At 34.3% G+C, this 22,380-nt stretch overlaps 2 protein-coding genes across 2 annotated transcripts; both read right to left on the bottom strand.

Moving 5' to 3' along the window:
* Nucleotides 1-134: 134 nt before the first annotated feature.
* Nucleotides 135-5,912, bottom strand: LOC145037576 (putative disease resistance RPP13-like protein 1). Its single transcript, XM_078986267.1, has 3 exons — nt 2,111-5,912; nt 1,171-1,335; nt 135-491 (listed from the first exon to the last, which is right to left on the bottom strand). Exon 1 carries the CDS (start codon nt 5,869-5,871, stop codon nt 2,134-2,136), a length of 3,738 nt encoding a protein of 1,245 aa, XP_078842393.1. The 5' UTR covers nt 5,872-5,912; the 3' UTR covers nt 135-491; nt 1,171-1,335; nt 2,111-2,133.
* A 7,822-nt stretch (nt 5,913-13,734) lies between these two features.
* On the bottom strand, nt 13,735-20,266 carry LOC145036224 (putative disease resistance RPP13-like protein 1). Its single transcript, XM_078984684.1, has 4 exons — nt 17,008-20,266; nt 15,089-15,479; nt 14,112-14,158; nt 13,735-14,007 (listed from the first exon to the last, which is right to left on the bottom strand). Exons 1-2 carry the CDS (start codon nt 20,207-20,209, stop codon nt 15,112-15,114), a joined length of 3,570 nt encoding a protein of 1,189 aa, XP_078840810.1. The 5' UTR covers nt 20,210-20,266; the 3' UTR covers nt 13,735-14,007; nt 14,112-14,158; nt 15,089-15,111.
* Between the last annotated feature and the right edge of the window lie 2,114 nt (nt 20,267-22,380).

Genomic DNA, 22,380 nt, shown 5'->3' on the forward strand with positions numbered 1-22,380 from the left:
TGGTAGCTAAAGCAAAAGTCAAGGGAACTACATTTTTTCTATTTGAAACTGTGGAAAACACTTGCTAACACGCTGTATCATCTGTAAGCCGTATGTCACCAGTAAATAGAAACTCATAATTTACCATGCATCAAATTAACCATGGGTCTATATTAATAGCCAGTTTTCTTTTAGATCAATTTTTAAAGTAAAAACTCAAAAAGGTAGCTAAAAGATGTAACTAAAATGAATTCAAAGAGGGGAGGTCCAGGATCTAACTAAACTAAAAGAAAATCGAAGAAAGCACCTCAAAATCCATTGACCTTCCCCATGAAAATACAGATCCACTCTGTTTTATTGGAAAGAGCTCTTGCACGTAAAGAGAAATGTTTCAAATACAACTTGTTGCAAGTGGAGAAAACCATCTGGATATACCCATGAAAGTTGATTTGTCTACCGGTGGAGAAGCATATGCAAAAATCAGGAACATGTGAGTTTCTGCTTACACTTGTCTGCATTTGAAAGTTTCAACAAAAATCAAAATGATAATTTTTTAAACACGTAAATCTCGAACATTCATTTTACTAGAACATCATTTCGTTCTAAACCATATTTTCTGTCTCAATACTTGAATTCCCAAGTAGTATTTCACAACTAGATTATATTCATCAACAATAAGACTTTCTGATATTGGGACAAGAACTTATCGTATATGATATACATGCTTATGCTGGGATAATATCTCTCGTTTACCTTCATATTAATTTCATAAAGAAAGATGAGTTATTAAAGTTAACAACTCACAATAAAAGCCAAAGTTAAATGGAAAAGCGTACAAATTGTTGCAACGTCAACATCTTGGAACAGCAGATGGTCTCCTCTACTTTTGTTCTGTTTTTAAGTCTAATCTCAAAAACAGAGACTACAGAATAAATCAAAATCGACCTATCTTTCAGATTTTTCAATACTTGAATACCCAAGTAGGAAAGTACTAATTCACAACTAAATCATATTCATCAACAATAGGACTTTCTGATATTGGGACAAGAGCTTATCATTTATGATATAGTACATGCTTAAGCTTGGATAATCTCTAAAGTCTGCTTTTTGAGTCAAAGCAAAATCTATTATTTAATTTTTCATATATTAATAAATAAACTACAAGAGGTCAAAGACAAAGGAAGGGTTTACCTTCATATTAATTTTATAATTCCTGGGGGATATGGGAGATAAGGGGCCTCTTCTAATAATCTTTCTTGGGCATCTTTGGGCAGTTATCAATAGCAAGATGCTGGAGAGAGGTGAGTTGAGGTGTTGCAATCCCATTGAGAACTGCTTTAAACTTCTGAAATTGGCCTACCAAATTTCAGAAAGCAAAGATTAGAGTTACTAAAGTTAAATTACAAATAAATGTCAAAAGTCATATGTAAAAGAGTACAAATTGTTGTGACTTCAACATCTCACAACAGCAGATGGTCTCCTCTGTTTTTGTACTTTTATAAGTCTAAATCTCAAAAACAGAGACTACAGACAGAATAAATCAAAATCAACCTATTTAATGAAACTTTCATTTTCTTACACCATGTGACATACAATATGTGGTAAATTGCTAATCGGTTTTGTTAGTATTATCCATTCGTTAGATGGATCATTAAATAAAGAACATATTAATTGACATTTTCAAATGGATAAAGTGATACGTAGCTATCAGGAAATACATTATTCTAAAAATCTCATGTACGTGAAGCGATTCATTATTTGAACATATTCATAATTTGTTTGTTTCTACTTTTCAATCATTATTACAAAGATGTCAAAATCTAACTTCTACAACTTTATCAAATAATACAAACTCGACGATCAATACTAATTCACAAATTATGTTAGGATTTTGAATCTTTTGTTTTTATTAAAAAATTGAGGTATTTACACAACTTCAATCATATTCAATAACAAGAAAACAAAAAAGAAGCACTTGCATGTCCATGTTAACAACCATATATTGACATGCAAACATATTTTTTATTATATAAATGTTTATGTTGATATAATATTTGCATTTTCCTGATTGAATGAAAGCAAAATCAATTATTATATTTATAATTTATCAAAGGCAGAGGGAGAAACATACCTTCATATTAAGTTTGTAACTGCTTAGAATATGAAGGTGAAGGGGATAAGGGAGATGAGGGGCCAGTAGGAGCCTCTTTTACTAGTCATTTCTTTCAGATGTGGGCATCCTTCAATTTCCAAACTCAAAAGTGAAGGCAGCAACATTTCTGGTAGATCTATCATCTTTGGGCAGTCCCAAATGAAGAGATGCTGGAGGGATGCGAGGTGTTGGAGTCCCATTGAAACTGATTCCACTTTCTCAAATCCATTTATTTCAAGAGTAGTAAGAGATGAAGGAAGAAGATGGGACAACTGACTGAAATTACACACGTCGTCCAACTGTCCACCTATTAACCACAGTTCCACAAGTGAGGTTGGAAAAGTCTGTGGGCCCCACTTTGAAATGGGCTTCTTCAACCCCCCTATGCTAAGTGAACATAATTTTGGAGGCCAAAGCCCACCAGAAAAGGAAGCATCCATACTTTGACAATATGTAATTGACAAATGTATTAGCACAGTGAGATTTGGCAACTCGTGGTCAGGAAATGACTCCATATTTGGACAATTTGTTATTACGAGTTCCCTGAGGTGATTGAAGGAACTCAACTCAGTGATCGATTTCAGATTTGGCCAATTATGTATAATTACAGATTCAAGCATGAGTATGTCTGAGTTGATCAGAGGCTTCTGATCCTTTTCCAACAGATTATCACAATTCTGGATGAAAAGTGACTTGAGGCTATTTGGACAGCTGCAATGCTCCAAGCTGTCACAACCGAATAAGGTCAAGCTCGTAAGAGATGTTAGGTTGCTCCCACAATTATCCTCCTCTTTCTCTCCTAAACTCACCAAATTTGAACAACCTTCTACTACCAACTTCCTTAAATTCACAAGAACCTTACTTGCCTCGGCTTCTGATTCCCACAAGTATCTTATTTCATCACACTCATAGATGTTTACTTCTTCAACTGCTCCAAGATGCTCTATAACACCTCCCCACACCTGATCATTAAGTCCAGAAATACGACTTAACTCCAGCTCGTTGATCGATGAAGCTGCATGGACCAAACTTTTTAACACTTCATGGTCACAACCAATTATCGTTAGAACCCTCAGTGAAGGTAATGCTTCAAGGGAGACTCTAACCAAATTAGGACAACTTCTAATGCAAAGCTCTCGAAGGACTGGAAACGTTGTGATGACAACCCCATTATTATTGTTTGACCATGCCTCCCACCCTTTCATATCTCGAAAACTTAGAGTTTCAAGTGAAGGGAATGCAAGACCAGTCCCAAGCAACTCCGGACCCACAACTTTTACCTCATCCATACCTCCAATAGCCAAATTCTTAAGTGATGGTAACTGCCCAAGTGGCGGTAGAGATGTACACTTTTTACAGCCGCTTATCTTAACATGAGTCAGCTGACCAAACGAGGGATCCCTAACCCAACTTGGAAACTCTATACCTCCATATGACACAATTTTCAGTTCTTTTAGACTATCACTACAAGGCTTCAGCACATTCAGGACCTCCTTTTCAATTGTTTCTTTTCGAGAACCATCAAATTCATCACTCCATTCCAACTCTAACTCACATGGCTTCTTTTCAGATAAGTTTGCTTCCTGTGCATGCATTGAGCCTTGCACTTTTTCCAGCCCCTTAACAGAAATTTTCCACTGGAGATCATTTAAATCTTTACGCTCAATTATTGAAAATCCATTGCCTCCTTCAATAACCATCCCATAGAGAGCTTGTAGACTTTTCAACTCAAGAATCCCTAAGGGCATCTTCCTCAAACATGGAGTATCCCTCATGTCAAAATGCCGCAAATTTTTAAGCTTTAAGAAGCTCTCGGGTAACTTTTTCAAACTTTTACAGCCAGAAACAATCAACGTCTGTAAATTATAAAGGTTGCTGACATTATCCGATAAATATGTGATTCTGGTTCGAGATAAATTAAGATAACGCAAGTGCTTCAAACTAGAAATGGATTCAGGTAACTTGCTTATACTAAGTTGACACAAACTGAGGACCCTTAACAAAGGTAACTCTTGAAGTAAGTCATCAAGGACCTTATTTGATAAGAAAAATGTTCTCCAACTTTCTTTTTTCCCAGCATACACTGCTAAGAATGTTCTCAAATTTCCAGCTCCTTTGAATGCTTCGAACCTTTTGTAAACCATGTACTTCTCACAAACCAATGAGAAATGGCGTTGCTTTTCCAAAGCTTCCTTCCTAAATTCCATCTTCATCTCAATGTCTAACCTTGAAAAAAAATCTCCTGCCACAGATGTTGCCAAGTCATTCATGATATCATGCATCACAAACAATGATTTGTCATCAGGTGCATGCTGTAAAAATGATCTTGACAACAACTCATCGAAACCTTCATGACCCAAGCGTTCCATCGACTTGCTGGTGGTTGATCGGTGCAAAAACCCTTCTGCCATCCACAACAGAATCAACTCTTCCTTATCAAACAAATAATCTTTTGGGAACAAGGAGCAGTATGCAAACAACTGCTTCAAAAAGGCAGAAAGATCATTGTAGCTTAGTTTGAGAGCTGGAACAATCTCATCTCCCTTACCTGACTCCCATATTTTATTATTCAACAATTCCTTCCATTCTTCCTCGTCTGTTTTTGTCCTCAACAACCTCCCAAGTGCGATCAAAGCCAATGGCAAACCAGCACATTTTTCAACAATGCCTTCGCCATGTGGTTTAAGTGTTGGATGTGAATCGAAGTTACCTTCACCCAATGCATGCTGACAGAATAAAGACAGAGCACTGTCATGTGACAAAACGGAAAGGTTGTAAGGTTGCTTGTAACCGAGTTTGGTTAGCAATGACTGCTTTCGGGTTGTCATGATAATTTTACTTCCGGCTGCCCCTGCAAGAAATGGGCGTTCCAGAATTTCCCAATCGGCATAGCTTTCACTCCAAACGTCGTCAAGAACAAGAAGAAATCGTTTCTTTAAAATCTTCTCTTTTACAGCTACTTGAAGGAGGTTTAAGTCCTCAAATTCTTGGTTTCCACCTCCTATCGATTGGAAAATAATTTTGCTTATATTGAATATATCAAACTCATCAGAAACACATACCCACGCCTTGAGTTCAAAGTGATCCTTCTCTTGCATCTCATCATACACAAGTCTAGCTAGAGTGGTCTTACCCACCCCACCCATACCAACTATGGGCACAATGCTAAAGTTCCTGTCACTTGGTTCATCTCCCAGTAGCTTATGGAGCAATTCATCCTTATCACCTTCACGTCCAACAATGCTAGATGCATCTATCAAAGAGGTTTGTAATCTTCTGTTCGTATGTTTTGGGCTTTCACCTTTCACACTTAAACCAAGATTATCTTTTTCCTCTACCAGTTCTTGTAGCTTAATGGTAAGATTATCTAACGTGCTACCCATCCTACTACTTAGTGAGAAATTTGTGCAACAAGTTGGGATTATCTTTCTTAGCAAGCTGGTGGAGGCTCCAGATTCATCGGTCAACTCACGATGCATAGCTTCTGTTGCCAAATCATCAAGTAAGTCGTCTATGTCGTAAGCCAAATGTTGGAGACCATTCAGCCATTCTTTAACAGCTTCATCACATATTTCCTTCTGAGAAGCATCATTAAGCACAGCTCTGATCTGGATTAATGACCTCTTCAGTTTCTTGAGCTCAGAATCAATTCCCTTGGAGCGAGCAATCTTCTTCAAGGCTTCAGAGGCCAGCTTTTCAAAGACTGCTGTCAAGAATGAAGAAAGAACGATTTCAGCCATTGCTTATTGTGAAGACTCAAAATGGGAGCACTTGGTATGTATGTATGTATGAATTTTTGGGATGCAGATGAAATGAGTCCAGAAATAAGAACAATTTAAGCCATTCTTAATAGTGATTTCAGCCATCTTATGGTCAACATTTTATAATATATATTCCACCTCCTAGCTGGCTGACAAAATGCGATCAACCACCCCGCAACAAAAAAAGGGGGTAGGGACAACAAAACATTTACCAACCACTAGACAACATAGAAAGGGATAAGATAATGTTAGATTCTCATATAATATTAATATTATTAATCATTTTTTCCACATCAGTTGGTAATAGTTAAGCATTTTATTAATTGAGGTATCATATAGGGAACTTTGAGTTTCTATGCCCAATAGGCAATAACATCGCTTATATATGTTCAATATTATCATCTTATTAAAATCAAAATGTTCTATGTTGAGACATTTTTTGTAATAAAGATTTTTACAAATTTCAAATAACTAAAACTTTGTCTTCTTGGTTGGTAGTTTCATATATACGTACATTCTATTGAGAAGTAAGTTTTTAATTATAACAAACACTTAATAATTTTCATTTGTCAATGGGATACATCTCCACTGGTTTGTTATATTTATTTTTACTTTTGTTAAAAGTCTCATTTAATGTAAGCTTTTACACAAGATACCTACATGTATGTCAGATAATAAGATTAAAATATATCAATCTGACAGCAAGATGCTACCACTTGTAAACATATTCCAGTTCTTTTGTATTAGATATTTAGATAAATTCAGTCAAGTGACAATAATCTACAGAATATTATTGCTTCAAAGTTCAAATTTACCTTGTTTGAGTGTTTAAAATAACAAGCAAAATGGAAGTAATTGGCACATCATACATTGTTTTGCTCTTTTGTTTCTATATATATTTACTTTTTCGAAACTTATCCAGATTATATAATCTGGGTGCTGAAATGTTTGACAAAATACCAAATGAAATGTTTGACAAAATACCAAAAGTTCAAACATTTCACAACCCAGATTATACAAATCAAACCAAGAAAAACAGAATGACTCACACATAGCAGAATACAAAATCAGATCAACAATCTGATACATGAACAAAATTAAAAATACAAAACAAAAAATGCAAATTTACACTCTAATTAATCATAAAAGAAACGGCAATGTACAAAGCACAAACAGTATTAGTGTAAAAGTATGTTACCTCCTTCCAAAATGCAAAGCTAAGCAGACGAACTAAGGTCAGTGGAGGTTGAGAAATAAGAGAGCCTTGAGCTTATAAGGATGTTTAAATAATTCCCAAACCTTAAAAATTAGGGTTTGACATTCTGCCAATTACGCTGGTCGTACCCCAGCTTACGCCGCCGGGCATACCCACCCAGATACGCACCTTTCATTCAATGCATGCATGGGACCAATCTTGCAAATCTTTTCCACTAAGGACTATTTCTGCCAATTATTCAAACGGCCATAACTTATTCGTCTTAGAGGGTGTTTGGGATTGCTTATAAAAAAGGCTTATTAGCTTATTTGCTTATCCAATAAGCAAATAAGCTGGAAATGTGTTTGGGTAAATGAAAAGTGCTTTTAAAAAGGGCTTTTTGGTAAAGAAGAAAAATCAGTTTTTGAAAAGCAAGAGAATCGTGGCTTTTTAGGGCTTGTTGACTTTTTAGCTTTTATCATCTTAAAAGCTAATCCAAACACATTTTTAAAACTTTTTTTTTAGAAAAAAGCCATAAGCCAATAAACACTTTTCTAAAAAGACACTTTTAAGTATAAAAAGCACTCCCAAACACCCTCTTAGGTCCGTTTCGAACGAACTTTATATCCACAGAAAGGTGATGAGAAGCCCTACACTTCTGACAGCTCACCCTTGCCATAAAACTTCCTGAATAAAAACCCAAAACTCATAAAGAACCGAGCCGCCAAATTACAATAATACCCTTGGGCTCTGAAACACAAACGAACACTCAGATTACTTATTCCATAACACCCATATCCAAAAATGGCCAATTCCCTTCTTCTCCAAGGCCCTAAGCCTTATGATAACCAATAATCGGGCCACAGCCCTGAATAACGAAACGATTCGAAACTGGGTGTTACATATCTATATCTCACCATTTTAAATTTAGTTGGCATTTATTACGGTAGTCATCTCCTTCACACAACTCTTTGCGAAATCTTTCACGAATGTGTAGCTAGAAATGGTCAATCGATTGTGCTTTTCCTAGCTCTAAATCCTCCAAAATGTCAACCTAAGATTGTGTCAACTCTAACTCTTTTGTCGGAGTCTACGCTTTAGGCTTGCCCTTTTTTTCTCTTCCATCGGTTGTTTTCCTTTGTGACGTGGAGGGGTGAGGGGGTTGTGTTTCTCATACGACTTCGTCATCCGAGTCTTCGAGCTTTGGGTTTGAGGGTGGTAGGGTTTGGGTTTGGGTTTGATAGTGATAGGGTGGGGTTTGGCTTTGGGTTTGATTTGGTTAAAGTTGATCAGAAAAAATGAAAAAGTTGTTAAACATGTTGGGGTTACTATTTGGCACTTGTATGTGGTAGTGTTGTCAACCATTTTGGTATTGAAATTATGGAGAGGATTGAACGGGGGCTTCATGTTGGGGACAATAAACCGAGCGCGATGGATCAACAGCAAAAATGTTTCCAGTGGGCATGGCTAAACTAGAAACATAGGATTTTCTTCTCTTAGATTTTGGGGTTAGGTTGTTGGGATTATTGGGATTCATTTTTCTTAAAAATAGAGAGGAAAATGATGGAATAAGGTGGGATTTTGATTGTGGGCTAGAAGGGGTATTTATTGGGTTTTTAATTGGTAATCAAAAAATAATTGACTGTTGCCAATTAAAAAAAATATATTTTTTATCGTTGGAATATAATTCAAAAATAAAATAAATAATAAATTTCATTTTAAATCTGTAGCTAATCACAGAGAGAGTAAGAGAGATCAGGGAGAGGCTATCACACCCCCAAAACTTTCACCCTAAACCGCACCTAGGGTGTGGTGTTCCTGGGTGAGTTTTTGGCCACGGCACCTAGCGGTTTGGGGTACACCGTCCGGCCTTAGACTTTACTTTCCAAGTGCCAATGGTAGTTTTTCATCAATAAATCAAGATTAATCTTTTAAAGATCAAATACATTCAATATATTAAAAGACGAATAAAAGCAGTTAAAGTGACAATAGGATAATAACATAAAAGATTTGATAAAAGCAAAACAGAGTAACAAAAGTGCACATAATGAATGTATTTGTAGTGGTCTCATTTGTAAGAGGAAGTTAATACCATAAACTAAAGCGTGATTTCCAATTCTCGAAGTGATTCCTTTCATCCATGAATTAATGGTCTAGGCCTTGTGATTTAAAGTATTGTTGCATTTCTATTAAGGTAATCCTTCATTAAAAGCCAATACTTCTAAAATTAGACTTTCATGTATTCCCAATTGAACAACAGGCGCAGACTGGACTAGTTTTGTTGGGTGTCAATCAGATAGTATTTTTAACTATAGAAGCTAGTTTCACCAAAGAAAATATATAGTGGAAAAAGTCAAAGTTCAATTAAAAACAATATATCAAACTGTGTTTTGTATCTGGGCTATCTAATTAAACTTTGCAGAAAGCAATATGCTGTTACTAAGGTTTTACAGCTGCAAATGAAATTCAAGTTTACATGCAAAGTGTACAAATGTGTTGTGACATCAACTTCTTGGTGTTATCTATTTTTGTTCTGTCCTCAATCTACCTCTTTTTTCGGAAAAACAGATAATACTACATCAAATAACAGATATGAGTAGTACTTTTGTCGGGTATCAATCATATAGTATTTGCATGCTATTGCTTGGTTGGTGCCACCTTCTAGTCTGAGGTATTGACTATTCAAATAACTGTATCTGTATCTGCAATTCCTTGACTATGCAGCATAGGGGTCTCGTGCTAAAAACCACCAAGTCTCTTTCTCCTCGGGTTTAATTAAGTCTAGAAAAAGCAGTAATATTAGAAAAGGAATCTCATAATTTATATAAAATCTGACACCAGAAAGTAATTAATTTGACAATGAGATAAATGTATATCTTTAAAGTTTTCGACATCAAGGTTACGTTGAGGTAAATGACTAGCAAATTTCATATATTTGAGCAGCACCAGGATTTGTGTACTTAATGACTTTTTAACAACCTAGTAAGTCAAGTAACAGTTCTTTAATCATAAAAGGGTAATTCTTATAAGCATAATAGTCTTAGAGGTCTAGAAGACCCTAGCTAGCGATGGTGGAAACCTGTAAAGCAGAGGGTTGAGCATATGGTTTAGATATTGAAGTCCATAAAAAGTCAACTTTTTACCCCTAGGCACAAAAGTTTTGATGGTTGGTTGGTTTTTGCCAAATCATGTTTAGATTCGGAAAATCATTTTAACAAATCCATGAACTCAAGTTTCTTTGAGATGGAGGGTTCTGGTCATTTTATTAAATGCATCAATAGACTTGGGTGATATAAAGTATGGCCTAAAAGTTGCAATGCAATAGGTGCTCATCAACCCCAATATGTTCCTCCCTTTATAACAACAAATTCTTTTTATTAATGATCATGTTATATGCAAGAAAAAGCACCGAACTTTCATTGATTTGTTATTATAGAATCCTACATTCAATTATTCATATTACAACCTTTTTTTTTTTGAAAAATTTGCCCAATTTTAGTAGTTTAATCTGCTATGAATTGATTTACCAAAGCAACTTAATAACAGGGACAAACACAAACTGATAATAAAGTATAGATTTAAAGCTCAAACTACTGATAAACACAAGATTGCAAGACCAAAAAAAAAAAAAAAAACCCTAGCTCTTTGAGAGGCTAGTCTCTCCCAAGGTATACAATACCAGATTTCATCAAAAAGATGATTCTCTCATCCCCTGTACGTCCTAAAAGTACTATGCGTGACAAACTAAAACAATTTAAATGCCTAAATTACACCTCCACTAACAAGATGCTCTTTATTTTGCTGAATTTCCTGTAATACTCCTATCTAATATACTTGACTAATATCAGAGGTATAGCGTAATCCAAATACAAAGAGCAACATACTTTCACTTATTTGTTATTCTAGTAATTTTCAGAAGTATAATATAATAATAAAGAAATAAAATTTGAAACTGCAATGCTATATTTGAAGAGATTAACAACCCAGCCTTGAAAGTAGATTCAATTTCTCAAAGTAGGCTACCAAATTTCAGAAAGCAAGAGGAGTTACTAAAGTTATACAACTTCCAATAAAAGTCAAAGTTACATGACAAGATTACAAAGTGTAGTGACTTCAACATCTTGGAATAGTAGATGTTTTTGTTCTGTTTTCAGTCTAAATCTCAAACTTCCGTTTTCCTTCAACATCTTTGATGAAACTTCTGTTCGCCTATGCGATTTGACTTTCAGAGGTTGTCCTGGGTTTAGTTAGTATTACTCATAGGTTAGATGGATCAATGAATAAAGAACATAAAAAATTGACATTTTCAAATGGAGAAAGTGATATGTAGTTATTTGGTAATACATTATTCTAAAAAACTCATGTGCCTAAAGTAATTCATGATTTGAACATATTCATATTGTAAATTGTTATTACATGATTCCAAAATCTAACTTGTACAACTTCACCAAATAATACAAACTCTACGTTCATGCTTTTCCTAGACTACTCTACTTTAAAGCTTTCCGTAAATCAATTTGCTATATATTATGTCGGGTGTGATGGAATTTATCAATTTTGTATGGATTATAATATGTGAGAAATCTAAAAGAATTAAATGGAAAATTCTTCAATTTGATCGGAGGAGGATCTTATCTTGAGGGCTCGATGCTAATCCCAGTTTTTCTTTATTTTTTCTTAGTTGAATAATCAATTTGTTAGTAATTGATTCTTATATAATATACCGGCATTTAGTCCCCCTTCTATGTTCCGCCACTGCTTGTGGACAACTTTTCTCATATCAGCTTCCAAGTTCCAAGAATCAATTTTAGTTTCTTTGCTTATAATCTGAGCTGAACAAGCCTGTATTTTTTAGTTTTACATGTATGCCATGTGTTTGATAAAATGCTTCACTGAAATCATGGAACAAGAGTAATATGCAATTAATGTGTTATAGGTAGTCTTTGGCAACCAATTAATGTTTATTTCCAAATAGGGTACACATGTTCATATTTGCCACATCTAAGCAATTTAATATGTACTCGTTTATTAATATTTTATCCTAAAATGTTCACTTTGGGTGATAACTTCAGTCATGCTTATCAATATGAAATAGTGAGTATTGACCTTCAAAAGTCCTTTGTGGTTGTGGATGGATCTAAGTGGTTTGATCTGCTTAATGAACCATACTTTAATGCAACTACTGGTGACTTCCCACTTGATGAAAGCATATTGTTTGAATCAGATGATGACCTTAGAGATGTGGCATAGATGAATTCTCCAAATTTGTGGCATATCATTTATTTTATTTGTATGTTTATATTGATATTTAACTTCTGTGCCTTGTTTTCATTTTTGGGCATTGACAAAGATTCTTTTCTCAGCCGAAGGCAAAGCAAGGGCATTGTTTTTTGATTCTTTTCTATAGGTTATCTGCGACATTGATTTTTAGGTGATTGATTAGGTGTTCAGATGAGTGTAGTTGTCTCCACTAATCCAAGTTATTTCTCTTTCTTTGTCTCATTTTTTCTATCTACTTTTGGTTAGCCGTGTAAGTTAAAAAAAACTCTCATTTAATCGTATAAGCATAATTCTCAAAAGTAGATTTGTTTAAGATCTAGAGGACCCTAGTGATGGTTGAAACTTGTAGAGCACATGATTTAGAGATTAAAGTCCTTAAAAACTCAACTTTTTATGCCTATGAACATAATGGTTGTTTCCATCATTGCAAGATTAAACTCTCGTCTCACATTATGTAGCATAAAAATGTTGAGAGTCAGTTGTTGCTAAATCATGTCTAGATTCAGAAAATTATTTTAATAAATTCATGAATTAGGGTATGGCCTAAAAGCTCAAGTGTGACAAATTCTCATTAACCCCGATATGTTCCTGCCTTTATAATAACAAATGTTTTTCTATTAATGATTAGAGTTATATGCAAGAAATAGCAACACACTTCCATGGATTTGTTATTATAGCATCCTATTTTCTTTTATTCATACTACAACATTGTACTTGGAGAATTTTACCTCGTTATAATAATAATATCATCCAAATATAAATAACAACGCACTTTCATTGATTTGTAATTAGAGTATTTTTTAGAAGTACTTATTAGAAATAAAAATTAAAAGTACATTGATATAGTTGGTTAAATTAGCAACCCAACCTTGTAGGCACTTGGTAAGCATTTGTTAGCCCTCCATTATTACGAAACACATATTCTAGATACTCAAGATACAAAGTCAAACCGAGTCAATTGGTCAAGGAGTGTCTGGATCAATTACAAAAGTCAACGGAAGTTAGTTACATCAGGAACATGGAGTCTGTTACAAATGGCTGGGAGGTAGGTACTGAAAGAAATTTAAGGAGGGAAATTGAATGATCTAAATAAACTAAAAGGAAAGCAAAGAGAGCACCTCCTCCTTATCGGCCTTCCCCATGAGAATACAACTCCCTTGTGGTGAACTTGAAAGTTTAAAGAAAAATCTGAAGAAGAAATTAAGATGATAGTCTGAAACAAGTCTTGACATGTTAAATTTGGGGATTCTGATCTGTCCTGAGGAAATTCATTTAGAACTTAACACTAACATTTATTCAGATGGGACCATATCATGAGCGCAAATCTTAAATACTCATTTACTTGAACCCAACCAACACAAAATAATCCAATCTAATTATATTCCAACTAAGGGTCTAAGGAAGACCCTTAGTTTTATTTGGTAACAGTAATAAGAGTACCAGATGTACAAGAGTATTTAATTTGATATCTTGCTGTAATCAGTTCCAACAAAGAGCATTGGACTATTTTTTCAACTTCACAAGTGTCGAAGTTGGTTTCTCATCCGATAGACAGAGTGAGCAATTACAAACCATGTTTCCTCTCATATGCAGTCCTTTCCCAAATTATCAACAGTTGAATACCCAAGTAGTATTTCCACCTACACATCAAAATTGAACTTTTTTCAAATTTAATCAATTCAACACCATGGTATCGAAATCCACCATATGTTTTTTAAAATTTTAAAATATTTAAATTGTTAACCATTTTGATCTATTTTGCAATCCACCATGGCCCTTCCATGTTCGCAACTACATGACATTCACCAACAAAAGAACTATCAGATATTGATAAATATACGTTATGCTGAGAAAATCTCTAAGGGCTGCTTTTAGGGTGAAAGCATAATGCATTATCTGATTTATGCATATGTATACTAAAAGAAGTGAAAGGCAGATGGAGGGGCTTATCTTCTGACTAATTTTGCAAAATACAGGGATACATGTAGATTCTCAAACTCAAATATGAAAGTGTTCAATTTCTCAAAGTGACCTACCAAATTTCATAAAGCAAGATGGTTATACAACTGCTAATACAAGTCAGAGTTATATGCCAAAGACTACAAATTGTGGTGACTTCAACATCTTGGAACAGCAGACGGTTTCCACTGTTTTTGTTCTGTTTTCAGTCTAAATCTCAAACTCAGAGATTGCAGAATAAATCAAAATCGACCTATTTAATGAAACTTCCATTCGCTTACTCCATTTGAATTTTTAAAGGTGGTGATGGGTTTACTTAGTGTTACTTTTAATAGGTTAGATAGATCATTGAATAAAGAACATAGTAATCAGTAGCTACCAGGGAATACATTATTCTAAATCTGACTTGTAGAACTTTACAAATAATACAAACTCCATGATCAATCCTAATTCACAAATTACTTTAGAATTTTGAATATTTTGTTTTTCTTAAAGATTTGAAGTATTTACACTTGTTACCCATTTTGACTTATTTTGGAATTCATGGTGGGCTTCCCATGTAGACAACCTCAATCGTATTCAAAAGCCATAAAACAAAAAAGAAGCAATGGCATGTCCATCTTGGCAACCATATATTGGCGCGCAAACATTTTTTTATATATACATGCTTATGTTGATATAATACTTGCATTTTGTTGATTGAAAAAAAGCAAAACCAATTATTATATTTATAATTTATCAAAGGCAGAGGGAGAAACATACCTTCAGATTAAGCTTGTAACTCCTCAAGTTATGTGAATGTAGGGGATATGTGAGACGAGGGGCCAGTATTTACCACTCCTTTCTTTCAGATTTGGGCATTCAAATATAGTCAAACTCAAAAGTGAAGGCAGCAACATTTCCGGTAGATCTCTTGTGTTTGGGCAGTTGTCAATGGTGAGATGCTGCAGAGAGGTGAGGTGTTGGAGTCCCATTGAAACTGATTCCACTTTCTCAAATATACTTATGCCAAGACGTTTAAGGGATGAAGGAAGAAGATGGGACAACTGACTGAAATTACTCACGTCTTCTGACTCTCCACCTGTTAACCGCATGTCCACAAGTGAGGTTGGGAAAGTCTGTGGGCCCCACTTTGAAATGGGCTTCTTCAACCCTCTTTTATGGATTTATTAAACCTCTTTTAATTATACTCCTTAATTAATTAATAAAACCATAAGGGTGTGATTTGAACTTTTCAAAACATTACTAGAGTTTTAGAATTTAACATTTCTAATTAAACCTTTTAATCAACTTTTAAATTCCAAAACTTGAGGGCAAGTTTTGAAACCTTTTTCAAAACATTAGGGTTTTAACTATTTAAATTTCAAAACTTCAAAACTTTTGGGTTCAAATTTAAATTATAAAACCTAAAGGGTAAAATATGAAACTTTTCATAACAGCAAGGATCAAATAACAAATAATTTTAAATTAACATTTAATCACATAATTATCCATATTTGATTTATTTAATGATTTCTTGCAAAACAATTTATCAATTTACTCAAAATAATTAATCAATTATCTTATAAGGAAACAATTATCTTGTTAATTGATAATTATCTTTAATTAGATCAAGAATATAGTCATATATATCATAAAATCGGATTTATATTGATCTAACATGATAAGGTAACTATCCAAATGCAAAAACAGCAAGAAATCCCGAGATAAGCATTATCTGACGCTCGAACTCGCCGAGTACCACACTGTACTCGCCGAGTTGAGGTCTACTCGCCGAGTACACTGTGGTACTCGCCGAGTTCCTCAGCCATAAAGCCCAAAAACGATTTTCCAGTTATACAATGCATCAATACAATTGAAACCAAGCTAGGCTCTGATACCACTGATGGGTTTTGGTCATAAGACATCCTATGTGCTCATACAAACCCTAATGCTTGGATCTAGGTTTCTCTATTGTACATGCTTTGAATCCAAGACTATAAACCCTAATTCTAACATATGGAAATCGACATTAACATATAATTAGGTTTAAGAACATACCTTGATTGTTATATAGCAATAACAATCACAACTCCACCTTGGATTGACTTTGGAATGCTTAGAGTCACAAGTGTCACTCCTCTAATGGCTTACAAACACCATAAGCAAATGGAGAAGGTATAAAGAGAGAGGTGAGAGGTTAGAATTCGTATCTAGGACCTCTTGGGAAGGGATACACGAATTCATGGCCCTAGGGGTGTTTATATAGGTGTAGAGATAGGGTTTCAGTCATTATCCTTATCTAGTTGATTATCCATTAAGCAACCAATAAGATAATCCTTGAATCCTTATCATACTCGAATTCTAAGGCTTTTCAACCTTAAATTCGTCCACCATATAAATAAGATAATCCTTACCTTATTTTGTAACTATCACATAATTACAAATCAGCCCCTCTAGTTTAATTAATTACATTTGATCACAAAACTAATTCTTAATTAATTATTGACCAATATTAATTAAACAAATATGATTTCTCCTTTAATACATTATTCTTATAACATATTAATAAATCATATTATCCTCTCTCTCTTTATTCATTTCTCCAATCAAGTTGCTTTGGTGAAGGCAACCCAAAAGGACCATGCACCATCGGGTCAAGTACATACCAAAATAGTTATGGACTTAGACACTAATCCAACAGGAACTCAATTCAGTGATCGATTTCAGATTTGGCCAATCAGTTATGTATACAGATTCAAGCATGAGTATGTTTGAGTTGATCAGAGGCTTCTCGCGTCCTCCTATCAACTCCTTTTCCGATAATTTATTACAATTCCGGATGGTAAGTGACTTGAGGCTATTTGGACAGTTGCAATGCTCCAAGCTTTTACAACCCAATACGGCCAAGATGGTAAGAGATGTTAGGTTGCTTCCACAATTATCCTCCTCCTCTTTCTCTCTTAAACTCACCAATTTTGAACAATTACTTACTTCCAACTTCCTTAAATTCACAAGATACTTACCTGCCTCTGCTTCTGATTCCCACAAGTATCTTATTTCACTACACTCTTCAATGCTTAGTTCTTCAACTGCCCCAAGATATTCTATAACACCTCCCCACACCTTATCATCAAGTCCTAAGATATTACTAATATTCAACTTGGTGATCGATGAAACTACACGGACCAAACTTCTTAACACTTCATGGCCACAACCATGAATCATTAGAACCCTCAGTGAAGGTAACGCTTCAAGTGAGACTCTAACCAAATTAGGACAACTTTCAATATGAAGCTCTTGAAGGCATTGAAATGATGTACGGACAACCCCACTATTATTGGTTGACCATGCGTCCCACCCATCCATATCATAAAACCATAATTTTTCAAGTGAAGGGAATGCAAGACCGGTCCCAAGTGACTCCAGACCCACAACTTTTACCTCATTCATCCCTCCAATATACAACTCCTTAAGTAATGGTAACTGCCCAAGTGACGGTAGAAATGTACAGTTTTTACAACCACTTATCGAAACACGAGTCAGCCGACCAAATGAGGGATCCCCAATCCAACTTGGAAACTCTAAACCTCCGTATGATGCAATTCCTAGGCTTTTTAGTTTTTCACTACAAGGCTTTAGCACATTCAGGACCTCCTTTTCAAGTGTTTCCTTTCGAGAACCATCAAATACATCACTCCATTCTAAATCTAACTCGCTTATCTTCTTTTCAGATAAGTTCGCTTCCTGTGCATGCACTGAGACTTGTACTTTTTCCAGCCCCTTAATGGTAATTTTCCCTTGGAGATCCTTTAAGTCCTTAAGCTCGGTTATTGAAATTGCATTGTTTCCTTCAATAACGATCCCATAGAGAGTTTGTAGGCTTTTCAACTCAAGAATCCCTAAGGGAATCTTCTTTACACGTGGAGTATTCCTCATGTCAAAATGCTGAAAATTTATAAGCTTTGAGAAGCTCTTGGGCAACTTTTTCAAACTATAACAGCCAGAAACAATCAACGTCTGTAAATTACAAAGGTTGCAGACATTATCCGGTAGACATGCTATTTCAGTTCGAGATAAATTAAGATACCGCAAGTGCTTTAAACTACAAATGGATTCAGGTACCATGCTTATGTTAAGTTGACACAAACTGAGGACCCTTAACAAAGGTAACTCGTGGAGTAGGTCATCCATGACCTTATTCGATATGTAAAACGTTCTCCAACTTTCGTTTATCCCAGCATACACTGCTAAGAATGTTCTCAAATTTCTAGCTCCTTTGAATGCCTCGAACCTTTTGTAAATCATGTAATCCTCACAAACAAATGACATATGGCGGTACTTTTCCAAAGCTTCCTTCCTAATTTCCTTCTTCATCTGGATGTCCAACCTTGAAAAAAATTCACCACTCACAGATTTGGCCAAGTCATTCATCAGGTCATGCATCACAAACACCAATTTGTCATCAAGGGCATGTTGAAAAAATGACCTTGACAACAACTCGTCAAAACCTTCATGACCCAAGCGTTCCATCGACTTGCTTGTGGTTGATTGGTGCAAAAACCCTTCTGCCATCCACAACAAAATCAACTCATCCTTATTGAACAAATAGTCTTTTGGGAACAAGGAGCAGTATGCAAACAACTGCTTCAAAGAGGCAGAGAGATCATTGTAGCTTAGTCTAAGAGCCGGAACAATCTCATCTCCCTTTCCTGACCCCCATATCTCACTATTCAACACTTCCTTCCATTCTTCCTTGTCTGTTTTTGTCCTCAACAACCTCCCAAGTGAGATCAAAGCTAATGGCAAACCGTCGCATTTGTTGATAATACCTTCACCATGTGGTTTTAGTGTCGGATGTGAGGCAAAGTTGCTTTTCCCCAAGGCATGTTGACAAAATAAAGATAGAGCATTGTCATGTGACAAAACCGAAAGACGGTAAGGTTGATCGTACCCCAATTGGGTCAGCAATGATAACTTCCTAGTCGTTATGATAATTTTGCTTCCAGCTGCCCCTTCGCGGAATGGGCGTTCCAGAATTTCCCAATCAGCATAGCGTTCACTCCACACGTCATCAAGAACAAGAAGAAATCGTTTTCTTGAGATCTTTTCTTTTATAGCTAATTGAAGCAAATTTAAATCCTTAATGTCGTGGTTTTCCCCACCTATGGATTCAAATATAGTTTTGCTTATACCGAAGATATCAAACTCATCGGAAACACAAACCCACGCCTTGAGTTTGAAGTGATCCTTCCGTTGCATTTCATCATACAAAACTCTAGCTAGAGTGGTCTTACCCACCCCACCCATACCAACTATGGGCACGATGCTAAAGTTTCTATCACTTGGTTCATCCCGTAGTAGCTTATGGAGCAACGCATCCTTATCATCTTCACGACCAACAACGCTAGATGCATCTATCAAAGAGGTCTGTAATCTTCTGTTCGTATGCTTTGGGCTTTCACCATTCACACTTAAACCAAGATTATCTTTTTCGTCTACCAGTTCTTGTAACTTGATGGTAATATTATCTAATTTGCTACGCATCCTAGTACTTAGTGAAAAATTTGTGCAACAAGTCGGGATTAGCTTTTTTACCAAGCTGGTGGAGGCTCCAGATTCATCAGTCAACTCTCGATGCATAGCTTCGGTTGCCAAATCGTCAAGCACGTCATCTATGTCATAAGCTAAATGTTGGAGGCCAATCAGCCATCTTTTAACAGCTTTATTAACTATCTCCTTCTGAGAAGCATCATTAAGCAGATCCTGGATCTGGTCTAATGACCTCTTCAATTTCTTGAGCTCAGAATCAATTCCCTTGGAACGAGCGATCTTCTTCAAGGCTTCAGAGGCAAGCTTTTCAAAGACCACTGTTAAGAAGGCAGAAAGAACGCTTTCAGCCATTGTTTATGATAAGAAGAGCAGAGAATATAGTAGAGATGTGGATGAAACCCATGCAAAGGGGATGATGTCAATTATTGTTTAGATGTGGATGAAGTGGAAGCATAAAGAGAACAATCTGAATTTTGCTTAGTGTAAAGATGTGGATAGAACTAACGCACATCACAAGTTAATTTGTGGCCCTGAACATAAAAGATTATTGTCTACAAACACAAAATATTAGAGTTATTAACTAAAGGATAGTAATTACAAAAATTTATTTACCATATTATTATATTTTAACTAGCGATATTTCCTTTGTTATTTGTTATGCGGTTATAATTAAAATATTGATAAATATATGTTATTAAAATAAATATATTTTTATTAATAACTTTAAATTAATAATTTGTACACTAATTTATTATAAAATATTTTAAGTATTTTAAATAAATGATAAATATTATCAAACATGAGTGTACGGAATTATTTTCGTAATTAATTTATGAATATCAAATAATAGATCTCATATTATTTTATTTAAAGTCGCATCATCTTAATAATCGTCATATGTGAAAATAAAAATAAAATTAATTTAGATAAACATATTTTATTTGATATTATTTTAGTGAAATTTATATAGGTTATGTGTGAATTTGAAATTACGATGTAGGTTTTCATATTTAACATTTTATTTATATCTTTATTGTTTTTAATAAATTTTAAAACTATCTTTTGATACATGTTTTATATTTAAATTTTTAATATTTTTAATTTAATTCAAACTATCTATTTCGAGAAAAAAATTATTATTATAAAAATTAATTTTTAATCATTTTTTTTGTTAATTTGACATTTGATTTAGATCTTATATTTAAACCTTTTAGCTATTTCGAAAAAATAGGTTTTTCTACAAATATATGCTTTTTTTTTAATATAACAATAACGTTGTTGCTAAATTTGATATAATAATTCGTATATTAAATTGATATAATATATTGATTATTTTAAATTATATATATATATATATATATATATATATATATATATATATATATATATATATATATATATATATATATATATATATATATATATATACACACTAGCAAGGTCTAAGGGTCATGCTTAGCACGGCCCACAGAGATTTCTTTGGTAAATTTTATAACAATTGTAACAACATTAAGCATGTAAGGTTAATATGTAGATATTCAATGTACAATGCATGACCAAAAAGAAATTGAAAGTGCAGTTCTATCAACACATAAATGAAGTAGATTGATATTTCCTGCCTTCTGCTCGTCATGAAGTTACAGTTGGATTCAAGTTCAACTTTTAATTTCTGAAACATTTTGTAGCCCTCATAAATATGATTATAAATTGAAATAAAAGGAGGCTAAATTAGTGAAGTAGTCATGATATATAGACATGTTAGAAGTTTAGATCAAACTGATTTTGTACCCCTAGATTAAATCCAAATTGCAGAACAAGCTGTTCACACTCATTGTTTGGACGAATCTTGTCTATTGATTCCCTACATGTATAAATAAAACAAAATCACATTTAAAAGTCATTCATAGGAAAAAGGAATATCAAGCATTAAACCAGTTAAATTAAGAATCTCAACATGTATAATATGAGACACGGGTCACTAGCTTTATCACCGATCATTTAAGAAATATTACTGTTTACAAATGAACCAAAAAATACATTCAACACAACAGAAGTGTGTTGTTCTTCATAACATATAAAATTGACGTTTTAGGACTTAAATTCATATCTAATTTATGTTTTTTCATTTCATTTTCCATAAAAATAAGATTTTTTTTTATAAAATCACAATATAAATACCAACACTTGAGAATATAATGGGTGGGAATTAAATGTCGCTAACTTTTCGTTTTCATAAATTATGACAGTATCTTAGATCATAAAGTAAAGTACTATTGTGGTGAAATTACAAAAAGAGCATTGAAATTATTTTTTGTTAAGGGTTAAATACATAAATAGCACCCTACTTTTATTTCCTCCTGTTAAGAGGTTGTACTTTAGAAAACTACGTTATAGCATTCTACATACAATTTTTTTCTTATAAAGACATTAATTCCTTCCACTTGTGACGCTATGAGATTAAGTATAAAAACCTATATACCAAAAATACTATTCTAAGTTTTACAACCAAGTATCAAGGAATT

This window comes from Lactuca saligna, chromosome 3, assembly GCF_052625555.1.
Source record: "Lactuca saligna cultivar CGN05327 chromosome 3, ASM5262555v1, whole genome shotgun sequence".
In the NCBI taxonomy this organism is placed as follows: domain Eukaryota; kingdom Viridiplantae; phylum Streptophyta; class Magnoliopsida; order Asterales; family Asteraceae; genus Lactuca; species Lactuca saligna.